Below are 24,651 nucleotides of genomic sequence, written 5' to 3' on the forward strand. Positions count from 1 at the left end.
GCAATCTAACAAACACCTGATTAGAAAAAAAATCAAATGTTAACATACAAATACAATTAGCATCATTAATGCAGAAAAGGATAGATATCCTACTCTTCGTTAAGACCATTAAGTGATAATTTGTTTAATATATAAATCCGATAGGCTTCACATTTTTAAAAGGAAATTGTTGATATCACCCCCTCTACAGGGTAATTTGACAGCTTCAATGGCAAAATATTGTAGTGTGGAAACCAACTGTTTAAATGTAACAAAATATTGTTAAATTTGTGTGATTTGTTCTTGGTATTTTATATTTTTACTTTTGATCAAATTTTTTGCCCAAGTATTGAGTTTTTTTGTTTGTTTGTTTTGTGTGTGTGTGTGTGTGTGTGTCGTGGTTTATCATGTGATGTAATTTCTGTAAGCATTTTAGGGCTCATTAGTATATTTGATCATTGTCTGATGAAGAGCCATATGGCTCGAAACATTACCTGTGGTGAGAACATGAAATACATTTTTTTTTTTTGGAGCTGTGGTGTGCCAACCTTTCTTTCTTCTTATTGTTTACAATAGTTGAGCAATTTGTTTTGCCCGTCAGATGCGCAATTTTTTTTTTTTTTGTGGTTAACCAAAATTCATCAAAAGGTGATGACCTAAGCCACTACATTAATTTTGTACCTAGGCTACAATAATCGTGGAACTTATCAAATGTAAAAATATAGTGGAAAAATTGAAAAAAAATCTAAAATTTACATTCTCACACACACACATATATGTATATATTATTAAATTATGTATACCTTACAGTATTGCCCATTTTCTAAAAGCCTTAAGGGTTCAGATGCTTGTTATCATGGTTTGAGCTTCTTTTTAATTTTGTTTTATTTTTAGAAGTCTAAGGAAGCATGTTATACAAGCCTTTATGTCTGATACCTTGTAGGCTTCAATTTCAGAAAATCCAGAAACATATAGTACACACACACACACACACACGTGCGCGCATAAGCAAAGCACTAGTTTCATACTCCTGTGCCAAATCCATACATTTAACTTGTTGTGCTCATGGTGATTAAAAACACAATTAAAATCTGACTTCATAATTCCTGTTTTTTCCTTTATTTTCAATTTACATTAATTAAAGCTGTAACAAAACCAGAACCAAAAAGAGAGAGAGAGAAAAAAAAGACCAAGATCATAATAATATTAATTATAACAAAAATATACACACCCTCTCACACCCACACATCCTGTTCAGCGATCCTTTGGGAGCAAAATTCCGGCATTTCCAAAAGAGTCCCTCTGTCTTTTGATCATCCCGCATAGTTCCGCATCCTCTGAGCAGGCTGTGTGTGTTGAATGAGGCTAGTCAGGGAGTGGGATGGTCTGAGAATTGTGGGAAATACTGGCTGATAGATTAATACTAATAGCACCTTCTGAAGATGGACCGAGCCATGCCGGGGGGTTCTTCCTGACGCTTCTCGAACCCCAAGCTGCTCTCATTCACATCCAGATTTTAACTTCGTTTTTTTCCTGTGTGAGGTAGCTTTTCTTGAAAAATGAAGATCATGCAAATAAACAAAAATAAAAATGGCTTCCGAATTTTTTTTTCTTTTCCTGCTGTATTGGTAAGAGACCAAAACTTCCTAGTTTGGGCAAAGTGGGGGAAAAATAATATTATCATTTATTCATACACACACACACACACACACACACACACACACACACACAAGGAATGGAACTGCACTTTCCCCAAAATATTGTTGGTGTGTATAGGCAGATGCTCACACACACAAACATGTATAATTGTGAAAATATATAGATCTGGCTGCTTCAGTACAGACTGAATCAAGATTTTTGTTACTATACACAGTAAATATTAACTTATTCCCTCCTCAGGTTTAATATTTCACAAAATCTTGCATAATGTGATGTTTTCTTCTGAGTCACAGTCAAGAGGCAGAGGGAAGGGTGAAGTGGGACTGGACATGGCCTTCTTTCTTCTTTAGTGGGAGGGACTACTGTGGTGTCCAGCCATGATGCTGTACAGCATCACCCATCCACCCACCCCCTGCAGGATGTGATGACATCAAGCCATGTTTCTGTCTTTCTTTGAATCTCTTAATCTTTTGGTTGTGCTCGCTCATTCTGTCCCCCTCTTGGGTCCCATCAGGAGGAGGTGCTGCACTGAGAGCTTGTGAGAAACATGGCTGGATTTCAGAGGGAGAGACTATTTGGGGCAATCCCATTTAACGCTGGTTTTCCTGCACACTAAACGTGGACAGCACGACTTTTTTGTGTTTTTAGAGAAAAAAACTTGCGTCAATTTTCAGATTCTTTTCTTCCATATTTTCGTTTTTTGGTAGTGTATTGCATCCTCACAGTTATTGCTCATCATTGGTATTTTTCCGTGTCTTATTTCATAATCCACATGTGTTATATTTAATTTTTTTACAAGAAGCAGACTGCACCAACGTCTACGCCAAACTCCTGATCTGCTCCTCCGATGTCCATGGGAGCAATGTCCACAATAGGCAGCCTGGATGTCTTCTGAGTTTTGTACTCAATCACAGTCTTGGCCCACTGACCTGTGTGCTTCTGTAAGACAGCAAAAAAGCCATGTAAGTGGATATAATGTATATAATAAAAATAAGAATATATGAATAAATCTTTTTTTAATTGGGGTCAGTAAGAATTTTTATGTTTTTAAGAGAAGTCAGGCAGTTACTTGATAAAAACACAGTAAAATATAAATATTTTTTTACAATTTAAAATAACAGTTTTCTATATTAATATATATTTTAAAATGTAATTTATTCCTGTGGTGGCAAAGCTGAATTTTCAGCAGTCATTCCTTCAGTCTTAAGTGTCACATGATCCTTCAGAACTCAGAATAATATGGTGATTTTGGTGCTCAAGAAACATCATCTACAAGTTGAAATCAGTTTAATATTTTTCTGGAAACCATATTTTTTTAGGATTTATGGATAAATAGGAAGCTATTTAATCTTGCTGAATAAAATATTAATATATTTTAATAACGCATACTGACCCCAAACTTTTGAATGGTATTGTATATAATTGTAATTTATTAATCTATGAATAAAAATTAAATTATTTTTAATTAATTACCAACTCATTGATTTTATAACTATAGCCAGTATTTTTGAAAATGATATTTTATCGTGTGACTCACCTTGCAGCCATCCTCAAGTACTCCATATGTAAAGCGGCTGTTGCCCTCTGCTCTGATCTCCACATCATTGGAGCCCTGCAGCAGAATGGCCTTCTTCAGGTTGCCTGTGGCTTGGTCCATGTAAGCGACGCTGTTCTTGCAGTGGTAGGTGAGGGTCTGAGTGGCCTCAGTAGACAGCAGTCTGAGGAAGTTCAGCTGGATGCTGGTAGTACTAGGAGTCTGGCTGCTATCAGCATAGCTGAACTGTTTGAGAAAGAGAAAATGTCTTTTAATACATTTTTTTAAAATGCAGTCATTAATCTCACTGAAAGAAAAGAGACCTGATTAATTGTAACACTAGAAGTGACACAGGGGGAAGGAGAGAGTATTTCAGCACAGTTCCTTGTCTCTGCTGGTTTATGATTGAATGTTACAGAGCCTTTCAGTACCATGGACCATCAGAAATTCAGAACTGTGAACAGCTCCCCAAACTAACTGCGGGAATTTGCAGGCACTCAAGCTGACAGTAGAACAGCTGTTCATTATCAATTCCAGATGTGTCTTTTGTGGTACTGCAAACTTTTAAACAGCTTTTTAATGATTTGTTTTGAGGTTTTGTGGTCACTTTACTAAAATTTAAAGTATACACCTCCAAAATCTAAGGATTATACTCACGTGGAATCCACCGTTCATGCTCTCTCCAAACCACACGTGCTTCTGCGCTTTGCTCTTGCTACTCCACCAGTTCTTGCGTGGGATTTTGGGAGTGCTGGGCTTCACACAGGTCTCTCCGGTCTCCATGTTGCAGAAAACTTTGATGGCATCAGCACTGCTACCAAGGTTAGGATCCACCCAGTAGTCACCTGTGGATAGGGACCAAACACGTTCAAGTGAGTGAGTATCGTACACACAAGTGCACTTGACTGTTTTGAGCATGTGAATGTGACACATTCTTACATGTTCTAATGTTAGATTGTCTCTGAATCTCTTTTTTTTTCACTTCTTACCGCTCTTCCATTCAGGGTGGCAGAGTTTCAGGTCTCTGCAGGAGCGTGCAGGGTTCTTGCGGGAGCCATCTGGGCTGCGGATGTCCTCGATCTGGCTGTTGATTGTCTTCAGTGTGGCGTCCACCTCCACATCATGTTGTCTTAGAGAGCTGGAGGCCTCGTCAGCACGCATGTAACGCATAGGATCGGGTCCCTTCTCAGGCCGAGACAACCCAGCGAAGGCGGACATGTCAATGCCAGGGCCAGGGGGACCAGGAGGACCAGGGGGTCCAGTGTTACCAGGTGGACCCTAATGAGAGCAGACAGGAAGACAAAATGAATCAGACATCTTCTTTTCATGTCGATAGACCTGATGTCAGTGAATATTTCTGATTTTATGTGCATGTTTCAGAGTAAGATGCACTCACAACTGGGCCAGTCTCTCCAGAGCGTCCACGAGGTCCAGGTGGTCCAATGGGTCCAGGCTGACCATTATTACCGTCCTTACCAGCTGGTCCAACAGGTCCTGCAGGTCCCTATTGCAAGTAATATGGGTTGAACAGACCATTAATAATCCATCTGAGCATTAAATGAAGTTGTCTCTTTCCGTTGTTTCAGTTTAACTAACTGAGAGTCACACTCACTTTAGCGCCACTAGGTCCAGAAGGTCCAGCAGCACCCTGGTCTCCAGGAGCACCCTTTTTGGAGGAGACACAACAGAAATGTAAGCATATCTGCTATTTCTGCTTTACAACTGCAACTTGTTTATAAAAACTAAGACTTGTAAAAGAGACTCACAGGAGGTCCAGGCAGACCCTGCAGACCGGTGAATCCTCTGTGTCCCTTCAGACCTCTTTCTCCAGCTTCTCCTGCCTCACCCTTATCACCACGAGGTCCTTGGGGTCCCTGATGCAGAGAAATGGAAAATCTTCATCAACGTGAGCATCTAAGTGATATACAGTAAAGCCACAAAAATGACCTGATGCAACTTAATTCATATTTTTTACTTAAAAAAAAAAAATATATATATATATATATATATATATATATCACAATATTACTGTTTTTTCTGTATTTTTGATCAAATAAATGCAGGCTTGATGAGCAGAAGAAACTTCTTTCAAAAACATAAAAAATAGTAATGTTTCCAAACTTTTGGTCTGTACTGTAAATATATATATAAACTTGTCTATTTAGATGTTACCAAATCAATGCATGTTTTGCCTTATAACAAAATGGAGAAAGAAACTTTTTCAGAAGTCATCTGGTCAATTTACTGGATTTTTTGCATACTCATATAGTGTATGTGTGATTTACACGTTGATACTGGGTATTTCAATATTTTTAAAGCCTGATGTGTATTTTCAGTGTTCTGTTTTGTTCCACACGCTTCATAAATAAAATGTACTTACAACCATGCCTCTAGCTCCAGCAAGTCCAGGGGGTCCAGCAGGTCCTTGTGGGCCCTTTAAAAAAAGGAAAGAAGATGGTACATAAATAATAAATAAAAATCCTTTATATAATATAAGTGCTGAAAATTGCTACATCTCTAGTTTTTAGCTCAGGGCTTTTGATCTTCATAAGTATGGTCTTGCTTATAATCCTTCAGGTGAATTTTATTGGGGAGAGATGTTAATGTTAGATTTGGTCTTTATGGTGTCACACTAACAACATTGTAAATTGTAATTATTCTGTCAAAGCAGATCACAAAATTCATATTCATATATATATTTTATGTTGAAGTCATGCATTCTTGTAAGCAAAAGATATAATCTGTATACAGTATAACTGAAAATGAGATTTCTGAAGTTGATGTACTCACATTCTCTCCTCTGTCACCCTGTTTGCCAACTGGACCAACGGAACCAGGGGCACCAGGTGCACCAGGAGCTCCAGGAGCACCGATCGGGCCAGTGTTACCACGCTCACCCTTGAAAAGCACAAGTAAAACACATTCTATATTATAGCTGGTTGGAAATTCATCTGTGCATTGATTAAACCAACATTTTACTCCAAAAGTCATTTTGAAATTCTTTTTTTTCCCAAGTAAAATTATGTTAATACTATAATTTAGAAATGAATAAGATTCATTAAATTAGAAAAACAGAAAATTAGTAAAGAACAAAAGTAATACCAAAACAGTTACACAATAAAGTAATTTCACTAGAGTTATCAGAAGTTTGGACCCCAGTGTATGTGACAAATAGTAATATATTGTTTACTTGTATGGAATTAAAATTATCTGGTAAAACTGGACTGCTTTGTGATTTTACATGATCAGAGGATAACAAAAGAATATTATTATATGAGTTTGTTTGTTTCTTCACCTTCACACCAGCAGCACCATCTCTACCAGGTGGACCGTCAGATCCAGGATTACCCTGAGGACAAACAGAAAGGATGAGTGAGATCTGGTCTTGATATGGTCTTATAATACAAAATGTTGAGTAAAGTGTTCACTGACTTCACTTTAGATGTATCTCTGTGTGAGTTCAGATTACTACAGTGTAGTTTTACCTTGTTTGCCACTGATTTTATCATGTTATGCATGTATGTGTTCTTTACCTCACGTCCAGTCTCTCCAGAAGGTCCACTCAATCCAGGAGGTCCAACAGGGCCAGGAGGTCCACGGTCACCAGCAGAGCCAGAAGCTCCCTGTTTACCAGGCTCACCCTGTGGAACATATCATTTTTAGTTAGTGTCAGATTAGGAGCAAAAGATATTCTTTAGATAAATGTGATGTAAGTGGCACCTTAAAAATACATTTTTGATATTAATACTTAATATTAATCACTTTCTAGATCTTATAAATATAACCCAAAATTCTCTTCAAAATTTGAACTTGAATTTAAACTGTGTTTGAATGAAGATGAGAGGTTTTCAAATAGAAATAATGTTGCTCGTGAATCTTTTACTTACAGAGGGTCCTGGAAGTCCTGGGAAACCTCTTTCACCACGCTGACCAGGCAAACCAACAATACCACGCTGACCAGCGAGACCAGAAGGGCCGACAGGACCAACAGAACCCTACACAGGAAATATTGAGAGAAGAAATGTTAAGAATACAGTAAAGAAACCTTTAAAGAATACAGTAAAGAACCTTTACAGAATATACCTGTACTTTCTTTGCTAAAATAAGTTTGTATGAATGAATCTGAGACTTACAGGATGACCAACCGGTCCAGCCTCTCCCTTCTGTCCAGGAGCACCAGGTGGTCCACGCAATCCAGCATCTCCTGGTCTGCCTGGAAGACCGGCATCACCACGAACTCCCTTAGGACCATCTTTACCAGCAGGACCTGCGGGGCCAGCAGGACCAGGATTACCCTGTGAAAGAATAATTGAAAAAAAAAATAGATTAGGATAAGTTTAGGATAATACAGTCAATCAGTTTAATTAAACTATGGAGAAACCACAGAGATCTGTATGTGATATTAAGGGGCGTTACATTGGGGCCAGGTGATCCGACTCTTCCTGCAGCGCCTGGGAAACCAGTGGCACCCTACAATGGAGAAATATATTATTATTAAGAAACAATTTAACTCAATGCAGTCAAATATTTTTACTGTCAAAGTAACTGGTAAATACTTCAAAATGAATTGAAAATTATTATTTATGACTGACTTATTAAGTAACTCACAGGGGCTCCTTGGGCTCCGCGTGCTCCCTTAGGTCCTGTAACACCAGTTGGGCCCTGAAATCAAGCAGTGAGCACTGATGAGCCAAATATAATCATTTCATCTGTGTAGAAACAGCACAAAGTTGATCCATTATGCTAAACTCTTAATTTATTTAGAAAATCGCAAAGATTTTAAAGATGTCATGTGACAGTAACCAAAAAACTGCCTCTTTTAACCGCATATCAGTGTAAAACTGATTCACAAAATGCCTCAAAATATCAATAGATAAGTCAGGCAGAAGCACTAACCACTGGGCCGGGTGCTCCTGATGGTCCTTGGGGTCCAAGGGATCCAGCCTCACCTTTCTGTCCTGCTTCACCATGCTCTCCCTTAATTCCAGGCTGGCCATCAGCACCCTAAAGAGTGACATTGACAAAAGGTTGTTATCCGATTGAGCTTCCTTTATGACTACATGCTCTAATTTCCAGTTTAATACAAAAGACTCTCCCTAATTGATCATTGGAACCCTTATTTTACATTGTAGCCATAGAAAATTGTACATTTAAGTGTAACTATAGAGTACTGAGTTATGTAGCACATCCACTGGGTTTACAATATATGTGAAAATGATGGCATTAATTAACAATGTTTTGCTTATCATTTTATTGATGCTTATTAAAATGCCAAAATCCTGAGATATTTCTCTTATGAGAATATTCCATTCTAAAAATGAATACATAATCTATGATGGTGTTAGTGCCCATTTTTGTATTGTAGAATGCCTTTACATTTAAAATATTAATACTTGGTTGTTTTTTACTGCTTTTTTAAGTTCAGTTTAATCTTCTGTCTACAGAATTGCTAAGCCATTATTAGTAATGTTGCCTTATTAGAAGTCATTTTTATTTTGGAGTAAAAACTGTTATGGTAAAAGATATTTTATGATAAATGATAGTCTATGATATTAGCACTGCAGTAAAATGGAAGATTTTTGTACTTACAGGAGGTCCAGCAAATCCAGCAGGTCCGGGTGCACCAATCTCACCACGATCACCCTAACAGGATGATAAAAGGATGATTATGAATAAGAAGAAACCTAAAGATAACCTTTGACAAAACTACAAACTCCATTCATTCTTCCATTTACTGTCTAGTTGTAATAAATTACACTAATCACATTAAAACAAATGTGTTCCTTACAGGGGCACCACGGGCACCAGGAGCACCAATTGAGCCAATGGGACCAGTTTCACCCTGTGAGAAAAGACACAGTGTCAATAAACGAGAATTAAACAATCTGCTCAATAATGTTAGCATGCAACCATTGGTAGAAGACCAGAGTAAGGATGAGACATTCACCTTAGCGCCATTGGGACCAGAAGGACCAGGTGGACCAATTGGACCAGTTAAACCCTGACAAAAACATGACAGAAACATCATCACTTATGACGAGCAAGAAAAAAGCAAGCAATTTCCTTACATCTGTTGTCTTTATAGTACTTACTCTTGCACCATCTTTGCCAGAAGCACCTTCAGGTCCTTTCTCTCCGCTGTCACCCTAGTCAAATGAGACAGCCGGTAAGTCATTCAGTAGGTTAACATAAGTAATATGACATTAGGTGGATGTAATCACTGAGAAGATGGATTGTTCCACTTTTCAAGACACTTACTCTGTCACCTTTAGCTCCAGGGATTCCAACAGCTCCTCGCTCACCAGGCATGCCCTGGAGGCCAGAAGTGCCCTGAGCTCCTGGAGCGCCAGCTGGTCCAATTGCACCCTATTGGAAATCAAGCAGAGATGTAAAGGGGAGTCTGAGAGGTGGCACAGTCAGTGAGATTTTTTAAAAGTGGGCTAATTAATACTTTTATTCAGTGAGGATGCATTAAATATTGTTACAAAATATCTATTTCAAATAAATGGTTTCTATTCATCAAAATACCTAAAAGGTTTATCACAGTTGCCACAAAAATATTAAGCAGCACAACTGTTCATCACTGATAATAATAAGAAATTAGTATATTAGAACGATTTCTAAAGGATCATGTGCCAGTGAAGACTGGAGAAATTCAGCGTTGTCAACAAAGTAAGAAAAAGGTTATTCAATAATTTGATTATTTAAAGAGCTTAAGATTTAAGAATGGACAGATCTAATGGAACAGTAGAGCACAATCTCACATCAGATGTGATGTGGGTCTCACCTTAGGTCCATCGGTTCCGGGAGTTCCTGGTAGTCCTCTTGCTCCCTGGAGACCCTGAGTCCCAGCACTTCCTCTCTCACCAGGGAAACCACGTTCACCCTAAGAGAAACACAGACAAGAGTTATTTTTGTGTAATGACACATTACTACTGATTTTCAGTAGTAATTTGGAGTCTTGTTAATTAAAGATATAAACTCACTCTTGGTCCAGTGGGACCAGCAGCACCACCCTCTCCAGGAATACCCTATAAAGAGAAAGAATAGGAGAGAAATTCAGCATTAATACTTAGACACTAACAAATGGAAAATTATAATAAATATCTTAAGTGATCCTCACCTGGTCACCAGGTTTACCAGGCTCTCCAGGGGCTCCAGTGGGTCCTGGAAGACCCTGTACAAAAACAGAGTAATTCTTAGATAAACCCTGATCCCATGAAACATTGATTATTATTACATATAAATAATTGCACTTTTGAGTCCTGACTCCTTGTTTGACTTCAGTCATTTAAAAACAGTGTGGTTTACTCTTTCAGAATTGAATAATATATTTGAATATCAATATGAATGTACCTGGAAGCCAGATGGACCAGGCTGACCCTGCTCTCCTCTCTCACCAGCTACACCCTAAAAGCACATTGAAAACACAATTTAGTCTCAAAGGAAGTGTTTCAGACCATGGTCAATTATTGACTGACTTAAAGAATGGAGATCATAAGACATTGTGAGTAATGTGACGTAATACTCACAGCAGGGCCAGGTGGACCAGCAGCTCCAGTCTCTCCATCTTTTCCAGGCAAACCCTAATAGAAGAAAAAATAAAGATAGAGAAATGCATTTTTACATTTTCTTGGTGCTGAATGATTTCAAGCACAACTCTGTGTGGTTGCTAGGGTGTTCTGAGTAGTTGCTAGGTCAAAAGGGCCCAACCCAAGTGAGTGTGATATTCCAGTTATGATTTGGGTTCCTTCTTGTAAGTCTGTATATCTATAAGACTTCATCAGCTGTAAACCAGATTAATATTTGGTGTAATAGTGATGTTTGGTGTATGCTTATGAATAATTGTTTCTTATCAGTTACTGTATTTCATAGAAGTTAGTCTGGAGATCTGGTATCTTCTGACATACATATAAGGCCAAGTAATTTGGACATGCATGTCTATTGAACCATGACTTACTCTAAGACCGGGGCGTCCAACAAGTCCTTTCTCACCAGGTTTTCCAGGTTCACCCTGTGAGAGAGATATGATCCAATGAGGTACAACACATACACTTCCCAAACATTTTTAAGGACTTTAACATGAACATAAGTAGCTGAAATGCAGAAACACTCCAATGGTCTCACATTGACTCCCTTAGGTCCAGGGAATCCCATCACTCCAGGCTGACCACGAGCTCCCAGAGGCCCAGGAGGACCAGGGCGTCCATCTTCACCAGGGGCACCCTATAATGAATAAAATATGTTCAGCACTGAACTGAAATTTGCCCTGAATGCATAGTTTGCAGCATTTAGTATCTGAAAATCAATCCCAGTGGATACTGAGTCTATGTATACCATTCAAAGGTTTGAGGTGGGAAGAATTTTTTATGTTTTTGAAAGAAATTTCAGAAAAAAGTCAGTAAAAACATTAATATTATGAATTATTGTGCAAATTTAAAATAACTTATTTCTATTTTAATATATTTTACAATGTAATGTATTCTTGTGATGGTAAAGCTGAAATATTACTTCAGTCACATGATCCTTCAGAAATCATTTTATGCTGATGGTGCTCAAGAAACATTTATTTATCATAATATTTTTTCAGGATCCAGCATTTATTTGAAACAGATATGTATTTAAAAATTTAAATTGTCTCTACTGATATTGATCAATTTAATGCAGCCTTGCTAGATGAAAATATTAATTTCTTTCAAAAAAATCGTTTTGACCCCAAGCTTTTGAACAGTTGTGTATATCTGTTTGCAGGCTGTAACTCTTTACTGTTACTAGAAAAATGAAAGTGCTTTAAATTATATAGATACTCACAGTTGGTCCAACTTTTCCTTGAGGACCAGCATCACCAGGGCGTCCAGTGAGACCCTGATAGAAGAGGAAACAGATGAATGGTCAAAAATCATAAAAGCTGATTTTAGATTGTAATGTCTGCAATTATGATAATCTAAATTTCCCTGAATAATCTCTTTTCAGGTAAATCCCAGAAATACCACAATCACTTACTCTAGCTCCAGGAAGACCAGGCTCGCCTGAGCGACCAGGATCTCCAGTTGTTCCTTTTGGGCCGGTCAAACCTGGCACACCACGATCACCAGGAGCTCCCTATCATAGTACAGAACATTTGAGTTCAGAGGAAACACATGGGTTGATTAGATGAGTAACCAACTATGAGTCTAAATCACCAACCTTTGCTCCAGCTAGACCATCCTGACCAGGGAATCCACGGTTACCTGGAGCTCCCTAGTAAATAACAACACATTTAGGCTTATTAGTGTGGTTCTTTATCATTCAGTTAATCAGTAAATCTAATTAAGATAAGAAACACACTCTTTCTCCAGGAGGTCCATTTGGTCCGGCAGAACCAGGCTCTCCTCTTGGTCCTCTCTTGCCTTCCTCTCCAGATGGCCCAGGGGCACCCTGAGGTCCTGCAACACCCTGTGTAATTAGGAAAATAATATAACTGATTAGTTTGCTAGAATATGTCATATGATTGTAACTGCTACAATAGAAAGGACGACTGATGATAAGTATAAAGTTGATTACTTACACGCTCTCCCTTGGGTCCAGCCTCGCCTTTAAATCCTGGCATACCAGGGTCTCCCTGTTTAAACACAAGAGTGTTTTCTACTAGTACAATGGCGAACCTCAAATGGCAGAATAATCAGTAACCTGTGCTATCCCGATCATCCATAGGAAATTACTAATAGATGTCTGGGAAACACAGAGCGTTTTAACTGTACATGATTACGTACAGATTGTCCTTTTGGCCCAAGAGGTCCAGTAGATCCCTGAGGTCCTGGCGGGCCACGGGGTCCTGGGAAACCAGGGGCACCAGCGATGCCAGGAGCACCCTGCCAAAGAGAAACATGTTCACATTAGATTCACTGCAACAGTGTGACAGTGTATACAGAGAAATGAGTGAAAGAGAACAATAAATTATATGGATGTACTCACAGCAGATCCTTTGGCACCAGGAATACCATCAGTACCAGGGTTACCCTGCAGGACATGAACATTTCGTTTCAAAATACTGCATATTTTTAGACTGATAAAGAAAATCAAATAATATTTTGCTCATCATATTGTCTGTAATATTACTCACAGATGCACCGGAGGGTCCAGGTGATCCAGGTGTACCGGCCTCTCCACGTTGTCCTTGTGCACCCTCAGGTCCACGAGCTCCAGTGGGACCAGCTTCACCCTGCAGGAGTGAACATCATATCTCATTACCAAGGATCTGTGCAAATCAAAAATGCTTAAATTTGAGAATGGGCTAAGAATTCCCAGTGAGGTGCTATAGATGACTGATATTTTACCTTAGCACCAGGGGATCCTGGGAAACCTGGAGCACCAGCAGGACCAACAGGGCCCTGAGGACAGAAACATCAATAAATGATCAAAGAGGTGTGCATATTTCCTGCTAACTACGAAATATTTTTAGTAAATATTGAGTGAAATTATTTGCTATCGTTAAGTTTAATTATATATTATATCTACATGATATCGACAATCGTCCACCTTGATATCTCTATTAGTTATCATTAGCAATAGCATTAATGTAGTTACATTTTCAAAACAGAATGAAAACCATGATTTTAAGTGTATTTAGACTTCTAGTATGTGACAACCTGCACTAGAAGAAGTGAGGAAATGCACTTACAGGAGAACCAGCAGGACCAGGCAGACCATCATTACCACGGGCACCCTGTGGACAGACATAAGTAGATCATTACAGTCTGAAGCCACCTTCAGCAGCAGAGTTTTTGATCATGTATGGTATTGTTAATTAGGTCAGTTATGTGAGTGTTCACTTACAGCAGCACCAGAAGGCCCAGAACGACCTCTCTCACCAGGCAGACCACGTGGACCCTGAAAGAAGAAAAAAAGAAAACAGGATGGAGAGTGTCAGATGCACTATGTCAGTGTTAGACAACTACAGCTAAATTAATCAGCAGGCCATTTCTGACTCTAGGAACTGACCATTGGTCCAGGAGTACCGCTCTCACCATTAGAACCAGCTTCACCCTGGAAGAAGAGAGAGAAGACTGATTACACCTTAAGGTTGTATAATTTTAGGTCAAATCAACTTGCTCAGACATAATAAATGATAAATGTCTATTATAAATCTGATGCCTTGTGAAATCTGTGTGCATTTTATTATATATGTGCTTTTTGTCAAATATGAGTATAGACAGTGTCATGATGACTTTTGCGTAGTGTATCTGTTAAAGTTGGGTGTAAATGAGCAGGTAGTGAATCTCCATTTCTCAAAGGTTTTTATAGGAGTACTTATATTTTATAACATCTTTATCGTTTAAAATATCTATGCAGATTTGCAAACAATAATGTCTACACAAACGTAATAAATGTATGTTAGAATTCTGATGCCCTGTGAAACATTTTTGTCAGATATGATTATAGACAGTGTATTAAGATGAATTTTACGTAGTTTATCCATCAGAGTTGGGTGTTTTGGCTTACTGTTTTATGTTGCTATACCTTAGCACCTGCAGCACCAGCCTCTCCTTTAGCTCCATCCAGACCCGAGTGTCCCTACAAACACATTCAATGGTTAAATGCATGTATTTATATAGAAGTAAACATTTAGTTCCAGATGATGCTCACTCTGTGTCCCTTGATGCCAGGTAGGCCAGGGGTTCCGGGGAATCCACGGGCTCCCTGTCATATAAATAAAATATTTAGTGATTATGTTCCATCTTTGTAAAAATTTGATCATATTAAACTGTATGACTATTATCAGAAAACAAACAAGTGTATGTGGTTTACCTGAGGCCCTGTGGGTCCACGCTCACCAGCCTTACCAGGTTTGCCAGCCTCACCCTGGAAAAAGAGTGCACAGAGACATTGTAGTTTGGATCTGTCAAGCATTCAACATCTGGAAAAGGCTGAATATCATTCCAGAGGCAAAAACTACTCACATCACTTCCAGGTTTTCCAGGGGGCCCCGGTGGGCCACGGGGTCCAAGGGGACCCTAAAAAGTAAACCAATTGTTATAAATTGATTAAACTGTATTGTGTTCTCTAGTAAAGCAGACTGCAAAGCCATGCCATTCTCTGTTTGCATCTGAATGCGTCATCTGTGTGGGCCATGTACTATGTGAGTATATAAAATGCTGTATGTGTGTAAGATTTGGGACACTAACAGCAGGGCCGGGTTCACCAGCTTCTCCAGGGTTGCCTTGGAAACCTTGCGGGCCCTGGAATGGAAACAAATGACAGTCTGGGATTAGGAATTGGTGTTGGTGGGTGCTAACATATTACTCATATCTGTCTCGTCAATGGAGCTTCTTTTGAGAATGTAATCAGCATTATGTTGTATTTTTTCTGGAAATATGACATGATTATGAATATGAATGATGTGTGTTTACTTACAGGTGCTCCAGAGGGGCCCGGAGGACCACGGGGACCCATTGGACCCTGTAGAAACAGATAAAGTTGAAATGCAGCATGGCAACTTTGAAACAAATAAATGTAAACAGCATGACTATGTCGTATTTTCTAATCATTCAAGATTAATTATGTTTCATTGTGTGTGATTTGTTTTTAGCAACCACATTTATTTTGGATATATGTTTATACTGTATGTTACAAGCTTTGAATCTGTGAAGCATTGTAACTTTCTGAGAACAGGTGGCATTTGAAAATGCTATTGTGACTAAATCAGTCATTAGGGGGCACTAAACATTAAAAACAGGTAACAGCAGGTAACTCTCCTGATATTATTCTTTATGTTGCAGAGTACAATACTTTGTTTAAACAGAAAAAAAAATGTCTGACAGTCATAGAGATCTTTAAGTACAATTATAATGCAGCACCTTAAATTTAGCACAATGCTCAAATATTGTAACTTCAGGTAACTTTTATTAATTTGTGCATGTTGTTTTTGCTTCTTTTTTTGTATGAAATGCTTTGGCAATATGACTGAAAAAAAGTTATAATTCCAGAGCATTACGCAAGGGGGCAGAACTATTATAGAACTATATACTATGAAAACTATTAATATTTGTATTATTCTGACAGATCCATATTAGCCCAAATAATTACTTATAAAATATGAGTTTCTTTTTCAAATTGTTTTCCCTTTAAACCAGAAAAAAGGTATTTCATAGAAGTTATTTAATATACATATAGATATGTTTTTCTCACCATTGGTCCCTGCATCACACCCATCTTAGCACCTCCTGCCTTCTCATCAAAACCACCAGCCATCTGAGCAGCAAAGTTCTGCACACACACACACACACACACAGAAAAACAAACTTACAGTAACCCCGCAAAAGGGCAGACAAAAATTTAGAGAGAAGATAAAAGGAGAGGAGAAACATACTCCTCCAAGTCCAGGAGGACCATTAGGTCCTGGGGGTCCAGGGGGTCCTGGGTTTCCAGGTGTACCAGGCTCGCCATCTCTCCCCCTTGGTCCGGGAGCACCCTAAGAGTTGGGAGTAAAAATAAAAACGAGCATATGAGCGGAAAAGAACAGAGATTAACTAAAGCCTTTTCACATGACAGCATCCTGCAGAGTGTGTCCACTGCCCCCTTCATGTAACCGGACAACTGCTAATAAGGTCTGACATCACTTTACCAAACAAGTCTGAGAAAAAAAGTTACTTACCTTCTCACCCTTAGGTCCTTTCTCGCCACGTGTTCCCTGCCCTCCTGGGGGTCCCTGAAATTACAAAAAGAAATGTTACAAATCTATAAAAGTCAACAAGTAAAGTTGTAGATCTCTGAAATGAAAAGAACAACAGTACGTTCAAATAAACGTTCTGGAGAGCCCCCTAGTGGGGAGGTGCAATGATGTGTGACAAATTATTCAGAAACCAACTACCAAAGTTTTTATGATTCATCTCACCATTGGGCCAGCAGGTCCTCTTGGTCCTACAACCTGCAGAAACAAACAAATAAATATTATTTTCCAACTCCAGTTTTTAGTAAAATCAGACCAAAACACAAAGTTGTTTACTGGTGAAATGACTTACATCTGCAATATCGCCTGGTTCTCCTTTCTGTCCCTGTGTAGAGTAAAAAAGAACATATTAAAAACTTATCACAAACAATATTATGCATTTCTTAGATAAAGATAAAAAAGTCAAGGTCTCACCTTTGCACCAAGTGACCCTGTTGAATCTTGTCACAGGAAGAAGAAGATAAAGACTGACAGTTAGACACAGGAGGAAGTAGTTCTGCATGTATTCATTCAATTAGCAAGTATTCAAAAACATACAAAAACAACCAATGTTGCAGAATAACAGTCTTGCCTACTTGTAACATCTGAATCATATGTTCATAACCATACTGCTGCCTCATCATTAAAAAACTAAAGGTCACCAAAGGGTCAGGGAAAAAAAACATCTGCGAATGAAGCAATCAGCTAATACTGACTAATAATGAAGACACTAAACTGGTCAGACACTCAGTGCTACTGTAAGAACTAATGAACAACTACTCCCTGCAGAAACTTTTTAGCTGAAAAGACCAACTCAGCGGTACCCCACTAGGCCGTGTACCAAAACAGCATCATTCCCTTCCCAATCCGCTTTGGTTAAATTGTTAAAAGCAGATTATGAAGGTGCTAGCTCACAATAAATTTAAAACATGATAATGCATTATGCGTTAAATTAGAAGCAATATTAGGCTATATGCTGCTCGGCAAATTAGAATAAAATATTTAGTGAAAACTCATTCTGTATCAGTGTCATAAGCTGATTACAGTGAGCTAGAGTATATTAAAAGGAAAACATTTCATCATATTTTGTTAAATATGTTCATCTAATTATTTATATATTGTTCATTTTCAAACTTTTGTGTATATCTGTGCAGCAGCAACACATTTTAAAAATGAACAGTATCAGCTGGTTCACTGAACATGAAGTGAATGAAAAAAAGTTGAAAGAACACTTCTTAATGTTTTGTTAATAAGGCTGTTTAAATGAGGTTGTGCCATGACCTCCCATTCAAAGACTCATTGTCTTGTTTTTCAGCTTTTTCCAAACTAAAGCAGTCTAAGGCCAAGATGAGTCCACTTTCAAGAAATGTGTTGTCTTTTTCGTGTTAAAAACTGAATATCAATCTATTTGAACTATTTATGTCCCTCAGTGAAAGCATAAAACAAAAATGCTACACAAATTATTTTAATTAAAAAAAAACAAGTCAAATCATCATCCTCAGAATGAAATATTTTAAGACTAAATTATAAGTTAGCTCAAAACATGACCAATATACAATCATAAATTTCCTTTTTTGAAGAAGTGACCAAATATCTTGTCTACAATTAATGGATTTCACAGCAAACTAGCATCAAGATAGTGTTTTTTTCTATAAGTAAACCTTCTATCAAAGTAAAATGTAAAGTGGACACATTTTAGCCATAATTTGCACTATAATGCAAACGAGAAACTTAAAAGTGTTGCTTTCTTCCCTTTAAATGTTTGCTTTGAGTTCTGAATGCAAACACATGACCAACTAGTGTAGTCTAGTGGTATGTGACACTTTTGCCATGGTTACAGAACTCAGAGCAGATAGCTAGCAGGACAGGTATGATAAGAAAAGAGAGGTGTATGAGCAGAGAGCGGACCGATAGGTTCGTCGGTGTCAGCTGGGCAGATGGGACAGCACTCTCCAGGTGGAATGATGGGATTGGTACAGTCTTTCAGGTCCTCACAGATGACCTCGTCACATAGCACTGCCCCTGCATCACACACACAGACACGGCACGCTTCTGGCTTCCATACTGCACGGTCTGCATACTGCTGGCCATCTTGGATGCAGCCCCCAAAGTCTTCCTCTGCAGCCACCAGAAGGGGGCGACAGAAAGGAGTGCATGGGGGTAAGAGACAGGTGAGCGACAAAAATATAAACCTCTTCCTGAAAAAATTTAGAAATATTTTAGATTATATATGTATACATGTATATGTATATATTCTTAATTATATATTCATTCATTATAATTATATAATTAAGATATTCTAAATTGTATTTGTGTGTGTGTGTGTGTGTGTGTGTGTGTGTGTATATATATATATATATATATATATGTCCACCTGGTAGCTAGCATCTGGTTACATTTACATTATATATTCACCACAACACTGGCTAGTAATATTTGCAGGGTGCATATCTGTGTATGCGTATTTGTAACTGAACCCAAAATCTACTAAGCTAGCCATGAATGGGGCTTTTTCAAAAGCAGACTGGGCTGCATTGACAGCCTGGTGCCTTATGCAAACACACGCCTCTTGAAAGCTCCATCTGGATCTAATGGTCTCACTTACTACCAGGGCAAACACACCCTCATGGGTCGGAAAGGACTGCCCTTACACACACAGAACCCCTTGATCTGTTTGCTTTTCAAATATTCATATGCAAATGCAATTTGACTTAAACTTTCAGCCCTGATGCACATGAATGCAGCAATTATAGCTGTTTAAATCTGAACTGTAAATATGGAAAATACACTTTTACAGGATGCAATTATAGGCCGGCCTAAGCAAGCGTTCTGTGTAATTAACATTTCCTTGTTTACTGAGTAGTGAGACATTTAATGAGCACAGTGAGAACACAATGAGATCATCAGCCTGGTCATTATTCTTCTATCCCTTCAGAGTTTACCTAGTATCACAGATGAGACTCTTCCAAGATACTTGTGCCTCTTTGAGGATGCCAGTATGATGTTTTTCCATTTCAAACAACATTCCACAGACCCCCTCCCTATCCACCCACCAAAACTAGTTCCCCAAATCTCCTATTAATTGATGTAAAATCCCCTGAACTTTTTTGCTTTCCAAACCCTTTGCACGAGTGCTAATGGTGCACCTTTTGAACCCTTGTAGGAACCTTTGCTCCTAATCTTGAGTGAAACAGTGCTCACACTAACACTAGTGGATGTATTAATGGCATATATATGGAGTTATATATATGGAGTCATTATAATGCTGAAATGTTTAAACATAACCTTTTACAATGTAGTAATAAAAACTAAACTAAACTTGAAGCATCATTTGGTGTTCCTCGGTTTGCCACACTGGCTTAAGTTCCTCTGAAAACTCTAAAGATGGATAATATTTTCTCCAGGTATCCCGTTATAAAGAAAATAAACACTTTAAATAGCCTACATAATGAAAACTGAAAAATGAATGAACTGAAAACGAAAAATTAATAAGTAATGAGGAAAGTATACATTTTGTCACTATAATGATACAGGTCCTATCCAGCTGTTGCTATAGTAACCTCACGAGAAAGTATCTTGGCGAGCATCAGTTTTGCGCACTGATTAACTTGCTTTCTAAATTTTGTGGCTGCTGAACCGTTGTTTAGAAACGCTATTGCAAAATGAATACGTAGATACTTAACCTGTTTTGTTCTTCAACTTTTAGCAAACTTAGAAATCTAATACACACAAGAGTCTGAGCGTGTTAACCTGTCGCGCAACCTCAGCATCTGTCGATTCTGTCTGCACTACGAGCGAGAACCAGAATGTGCACATCAATGGAGCGCGATGCAGCAGCGTTTGAGCTTTGACGTGTCGCGTCGCTGGTTCGCAGTGTAGACTGCAATCAAACTTTGGATATCTGCAGACTTAGACTTAAAATACAAGCATGCGGTCTTATATTTATCAAAACGAGCCAAGACATTCCACAGTCCAGAGGTGAAACGAGCAAACCAAACTGATCCATTCCAAACCTTCCTCTCATGATGTCACCGTGGCAACACCATACAATATTTTAGCAGAATACTTTGAATTTCAATGTGAAAAACTCCAACTTACGGTCATCTTCTTGTTGACATCTTACAAGAGATAGCAAAACGCAATGCGTTGCTACAAGTAGCAGAAGAGTCCGTGAATCCACTAATCTGAACATGTCTAAAGGTAAGACATGCAGGTCCTCAGGGGTCAAAGTCGCCGAAGAAACGGCGGAGCGGCAGCTCTGTGCTCGCGGGGAGTGTGAAGGTGGAGGTGGATGTATTTGGGAGGATCCGACGCCAGGCACACACAGACAGAACCCACCGCGTCAGTCAGAGCTCCGCGGTTTAATGTCCACTGGTGCATTTATGAATCTTAGTATATCCCAAAAAGTGAGTCCAACCCCGACCCCCAGGAGCGCTGAAATACGAGTCAAATCAGCCCCCCAACTTCACCACACCCCATTTGGAAAGATGAGGGGGAAAAAACTCCTCTGTCTCAAGAACAATTCTATCCAAACCCATCCACCCCTCCTATTTCAAAGATTTGGACCCACTAGGTGTCACATGACCATCAAAAACTCAAGATAATGTCATGAAGCATCAAAATACAGTGAGTATAAGAACCATGGGTGGTCACACATAAGGTGTGAACAACATCAGACCTGAAGCATCAGATATATTTGCAGTTTGCATTTTCAATAATACTTGTATTCCAAAAACCATGTTACTGGTGCTATGGTGAACATCTTGATTATGGATGTCCCACAAATCACTGTGAATAAGATAAGAAACATTATACAGCATATTGTCTTTTTGATTCAACAATGTCACAATTCCAACTTACTAAACTTGTATTAACCTTACCAACTAACAAAAGACAAACCTCCAATATTTGGCACAACCTGACTAAATTTAAACATTATTTCTCCGGTAGAGCATCAGCTGCTTCAACTGCTGAGTTATTGTTATTACAGTCCAAATAAATGTCCTGTTCAGCCAAAGCAGTAAATTGACAGCAGCTCTTTGTTTGACAAGCAGTTTGTTACTGTTAAAAGTAAAACTAAATCTTCAATAAAACCAAACCTAAAGCTAAAACTATTAACTATCATTTTCATTAACTGAAATTAGAAATGATGTCATGGCAACTGACTGAAATAAGTAATAAAATTATTTTAAAAAGAAAAAAAAAAAACTAAAAAAAAAAACTAAAGCTAACAATAAACGTAAAACTAAAGATAAACAAACGTATTAATGAAAATATAACAATAAATGATCATTTAAAATGTTAATAAATACTACACTAACTTACAAAAATAACACTGTTCGTGTGTATTTTTTCTCAAATGTTTCACATCTATTGAAGAAAAATTTATCTTTTGAATATATGACTGTAAAGTGGCCTGCTTTTAAATGGCAACTTATACTGTTGCTAAAACTAGCAAAAAATCATAGTATTCTTGTTCATGTCTTCCCCAGTTTCCTTTATGCAACTGTTCCACAATTCAATCACAATAAAACATCTACGATCATCAATCTCACTGGGGGAACAGAGGAGGAGAGAAAATTTGAAAGCATAAAGAAGGAATACGGATACTGGAATCTCGGCCTCAACCTCGGTGTGAGACATCCTGTGTATGCAGATGAGTTTTTTATACAGTGTGCACATATGAAAATCAGTGTGTGTGTTTGTGGTTGTGTGGCACATGAATGCATGTCTATTAGTTTTATGAAGGGATATGTGTATGTGTGTGTACTTATCGGTGCGACTGTGCACACAACCTGTTGGATGTGTGTGTGTCCGAAATGAGCCCTGACTGTGTGCTCTGTAAGACACACACACAATGCAGCTCTGTGTGCAGACCTGAGGAATGTGAGAGAGCACCGGGCAGTGGGGGAGAAGAGAGCCGCGGGTGTGGATGGAGGGATGAGGAGAGCAGAAGAGCGGTAGCCGTGGCACGGCGAGGCTCCAGGGGTGTGTAGGGTGGCTGGGTTGCTGTGGATCAGATGATGTAGGGCCAGCCGATTAGCACGAGAACCGTGTCGAGAGCAAAACACTGACCGTGATTGGCATCAGGCATTAGAAGGCGATTCATGCCTGAAGATTCAGCACCTGCCAAACTATCTCTTAAATGTGAGGCTTTTCCACCATTCTTTGAAGAATAAAGGTGAATAAAGCTGAATTAAAGGAATAGTCCAACCAAAAAAAGAATTTTAATTTACTTACTATCATGTTATTCCAAATCTGAATGCATTTCTTTCTTCTGAGGAACCACAAAATATTTTAATATTTTGAAGAATGCTTTGATTCCCATTTACTTGCATTCTATTTTTTTGTGTGTGTGTGTCCATTCAGTAAAAGTCAATTGGAACCTAAGATGTTGGAACCTAATGGGAACCTAAAATGTTAAGATCATTCTTCAAAATATATGTTCTGATCCATGTGCCAAGTTAAGATGCCCAACGGACTCACATGAGTGAACAATTGTGTAGTTTTTGTCGACACTACACCGTAAGTGCTGCAGAATTGTTCTTTCAGTATTCTCCCAGATGGGATATTTGATCTCTCATATTAGTATGACAGTGAATGCAAATAAAATACCTTTAGTATAATCAGAATATGACGACCGTGGGAAATTGTGCCGTTTTGTTTGATATTAAAGTCAATATGGGGGGCCTGTCTTTGTTTGTTCTGTCTTTGTTTGGTCTCATAAAGCTTTTTATTTGTTCTCATAACTTCTGAGATAAGCTATGGAAAAACAGAGTGGCTGGTGTCCTGGAACGGAGGATTTTCTGAATGAAAGGTCCCTGTTGATAGAGTGATTTAGTACATAAATGGGTTTAATTCATGCAGGACACCACTGTCTGGGTTTAATAGCTCCCCTTTGACTTTATCCAAAACTTAATGCTTCAGCTCTGATCCAGCATTCACTATGTGATTTAATCAAAATTCTTGATCAGGGGTTTTCAAACTGTGGTTCAGGGGCCCCCAGGGGGCCTCAAGGGGGTGCTAGGGGGTCCATGGGAAAAGTTCAGGATAAATGCATTCAAAAATATAACTACTTTTTTTTTAATTAAGTCAAGTCACCTTTATTTATATAGCGCTTTAAACAAAATACATTGCATCAAAGCAACTGAACAACATTTATTAGCAAAACAGTGCGTCACTAAGGCAAAATGACAGTTAAAGGCAGTTCATCATTGAATTCAGTGATGTCATCTCTTTTCAGATTTATATATCTAGCAGTATTATAGTGGGCGGACACATGATCAAATATTTTCCATATAATATTCATATTCATATTCATTATACCCATTCATTTTTCTTACACAGTAAAAATGTCACAGTAAAAGTTGTATATAACATTTGTTTTTATATTATATTATATTATAATATTTGGGGATCCTTGGCATAAATTTTTTGTTAAATATTGCAGATAACTGAGGCTTTTGGAATATTTCCTCAGGTGTGATTTAATATCATGAGCTCTGTGCAAAGCCGGTGCTTCATGCAGTGTACTTTCAGTGCAATAGTGTTTACCAGTTCTGTGTCTTAGAACAAACAAATGCACACACACACACACACACTCAACGTTACTTAAACAAAACAAACAGTTCACCTCTGGGTTCTGCATTCTTAGCAGCTCCCACACTCAAGGGTGAGAGTTAAGTCCTGTGAACTGGTCTGAGAAACTGACCCTGTTTGTGGACATGCAATCCAAGAGCTTGACATTACATCTTGCACCACATCAGCCTATTGGAATGATTTCTGAGGAATC

At 38.4% G+C, this 24,651-nt stretch overlaps 1 protein-coding gene across 2 annotated transcripts; it reads right to left on the reverse strand.

Annotated features, from left to right (window-relative positions):
- Positions 1-1,075: 1,075 nt before the first annotated feature.
- Positions 1,076-21,248, reverse strand: LOC132114666 (collagen alpha-1(II) chain-like). 2 transcript variants are annotated; one of them, XM_059522909.1, is made up of 54 exons: positions 20,958-21,248; positions 18,768-18,977; positions 17,295-17,311; positions 17,173-17,205; positions 17,046-17,078; positions 16,806-16,859; positions 16,521-16,622; positions 16,340-16,417; positions 15,566-15,610; positions 15,337-15,390; positions 15,112-15,165; positions 14,960-15,013; positions 14,798-14,851; positions 14,672-14,725; positions 14,153-14,197; positions 13,988-14,041; positions 13,833-13,877; positions 13,489-13,542; positions 13,275-13,373; positions 13,127-13,171; positions 12,925-13,023; positions 12,720-12,773; positions 12,500-12,607; positions 12,359-12,412; positions 12,176-12,274; positions 11,984-12,037; positions 11,300-11,398; positions 11,133-11,186; positions 10,705-10,758; positions 10,529-10,582; positions 10,296-10,349; positions 10,159-10,203; positions 9,960-10,058; positions 9,431-9,538; positions 9,265-9,318; positions 9,120-9,173; positions 8,961-9,014; positions 8,762-8,815; positions 8,069-8,176; positions 7,781-7,834; positions 7,589-7,642; positions 7,306-7,467; positions 7,060-7,167; positions 6,706-6,813; positions 6,468-6,521; positions 5,963-6,070; positions 5,553-5,606; positions 4,939-5,046; positions 4,785-4,838; positions 4,569-4,676; positions 4,162-4,450; positions 3,830-4,017; positions 3,176-3,418; positions 1,076-2,577 (listed from the first exon to the last, which is right to left on the reverse strand). In XM_059522909.1, the coding sequence occupies exons 1-54, from the start codon at positions 21,049-21,051 to the stop codon at positions 2,431-2,433; spliced, it is 4,476 nt and encodes a 1,491-aa protein (XP_059378892.1). In that variant the 5' UTR covers positions 21,052-21,248; the 3' UTR covers positions 1,076-2,430. The 2 variants fall into 2 exon arrangements, with proteins under 2 accessions (XP_059378892.1, XP_059378893.1); XM_059522910.1 differs by lacking the exon at positions 18,768-18,977 and having other exon boundaries at positions 20,958-21,246.
- Between the last annotated feature and the right edge of the window lie 3,403 nt (positions 21,249-24,651).

The sequence above is a fragment of the Carassius carassius genome, chromosome 34, assembly GCF_963082965.1.
Source record: "Carassius carassius chromosome 34, fCarCar2.1, whole genome shotgun sequence".
In the NCBI taxonomy this organism is placed as follows: Eukaryota; Metazoa; Chordata; class Actinopteri; order Cypriniformes; family Cyprinidae; genus Carassius; species Carassius carassius.

What these genes read in the sequence shown, in the direction of transcription:
- LOC132114666 (XM_059522909.1), bottom strand. Translation starts at nt 21,051, where the DNA reads ATGTTCAGATTAGTGGATTCACGGACTCTTCTGCTACTTGTAGCAACG. An exon ending in CTGGACCCAAGGGAGAGCGT is followed by an intron (nt 12,608 to 12,719) that starts GTAAGTAATCAA and finishes CTAATTACACAG; the next exon opens with GGTGTTGCAGGACCTCAGGG. An exon ending in TACTTGAGGATGGCTGCAAG is followed by an intron (nt 2,578 to 3,175) that starts GTGAGTCACACG and finishes GCTGTCTTACAG; the next exon opens with AAGCACACAGGTCAGTGGGC.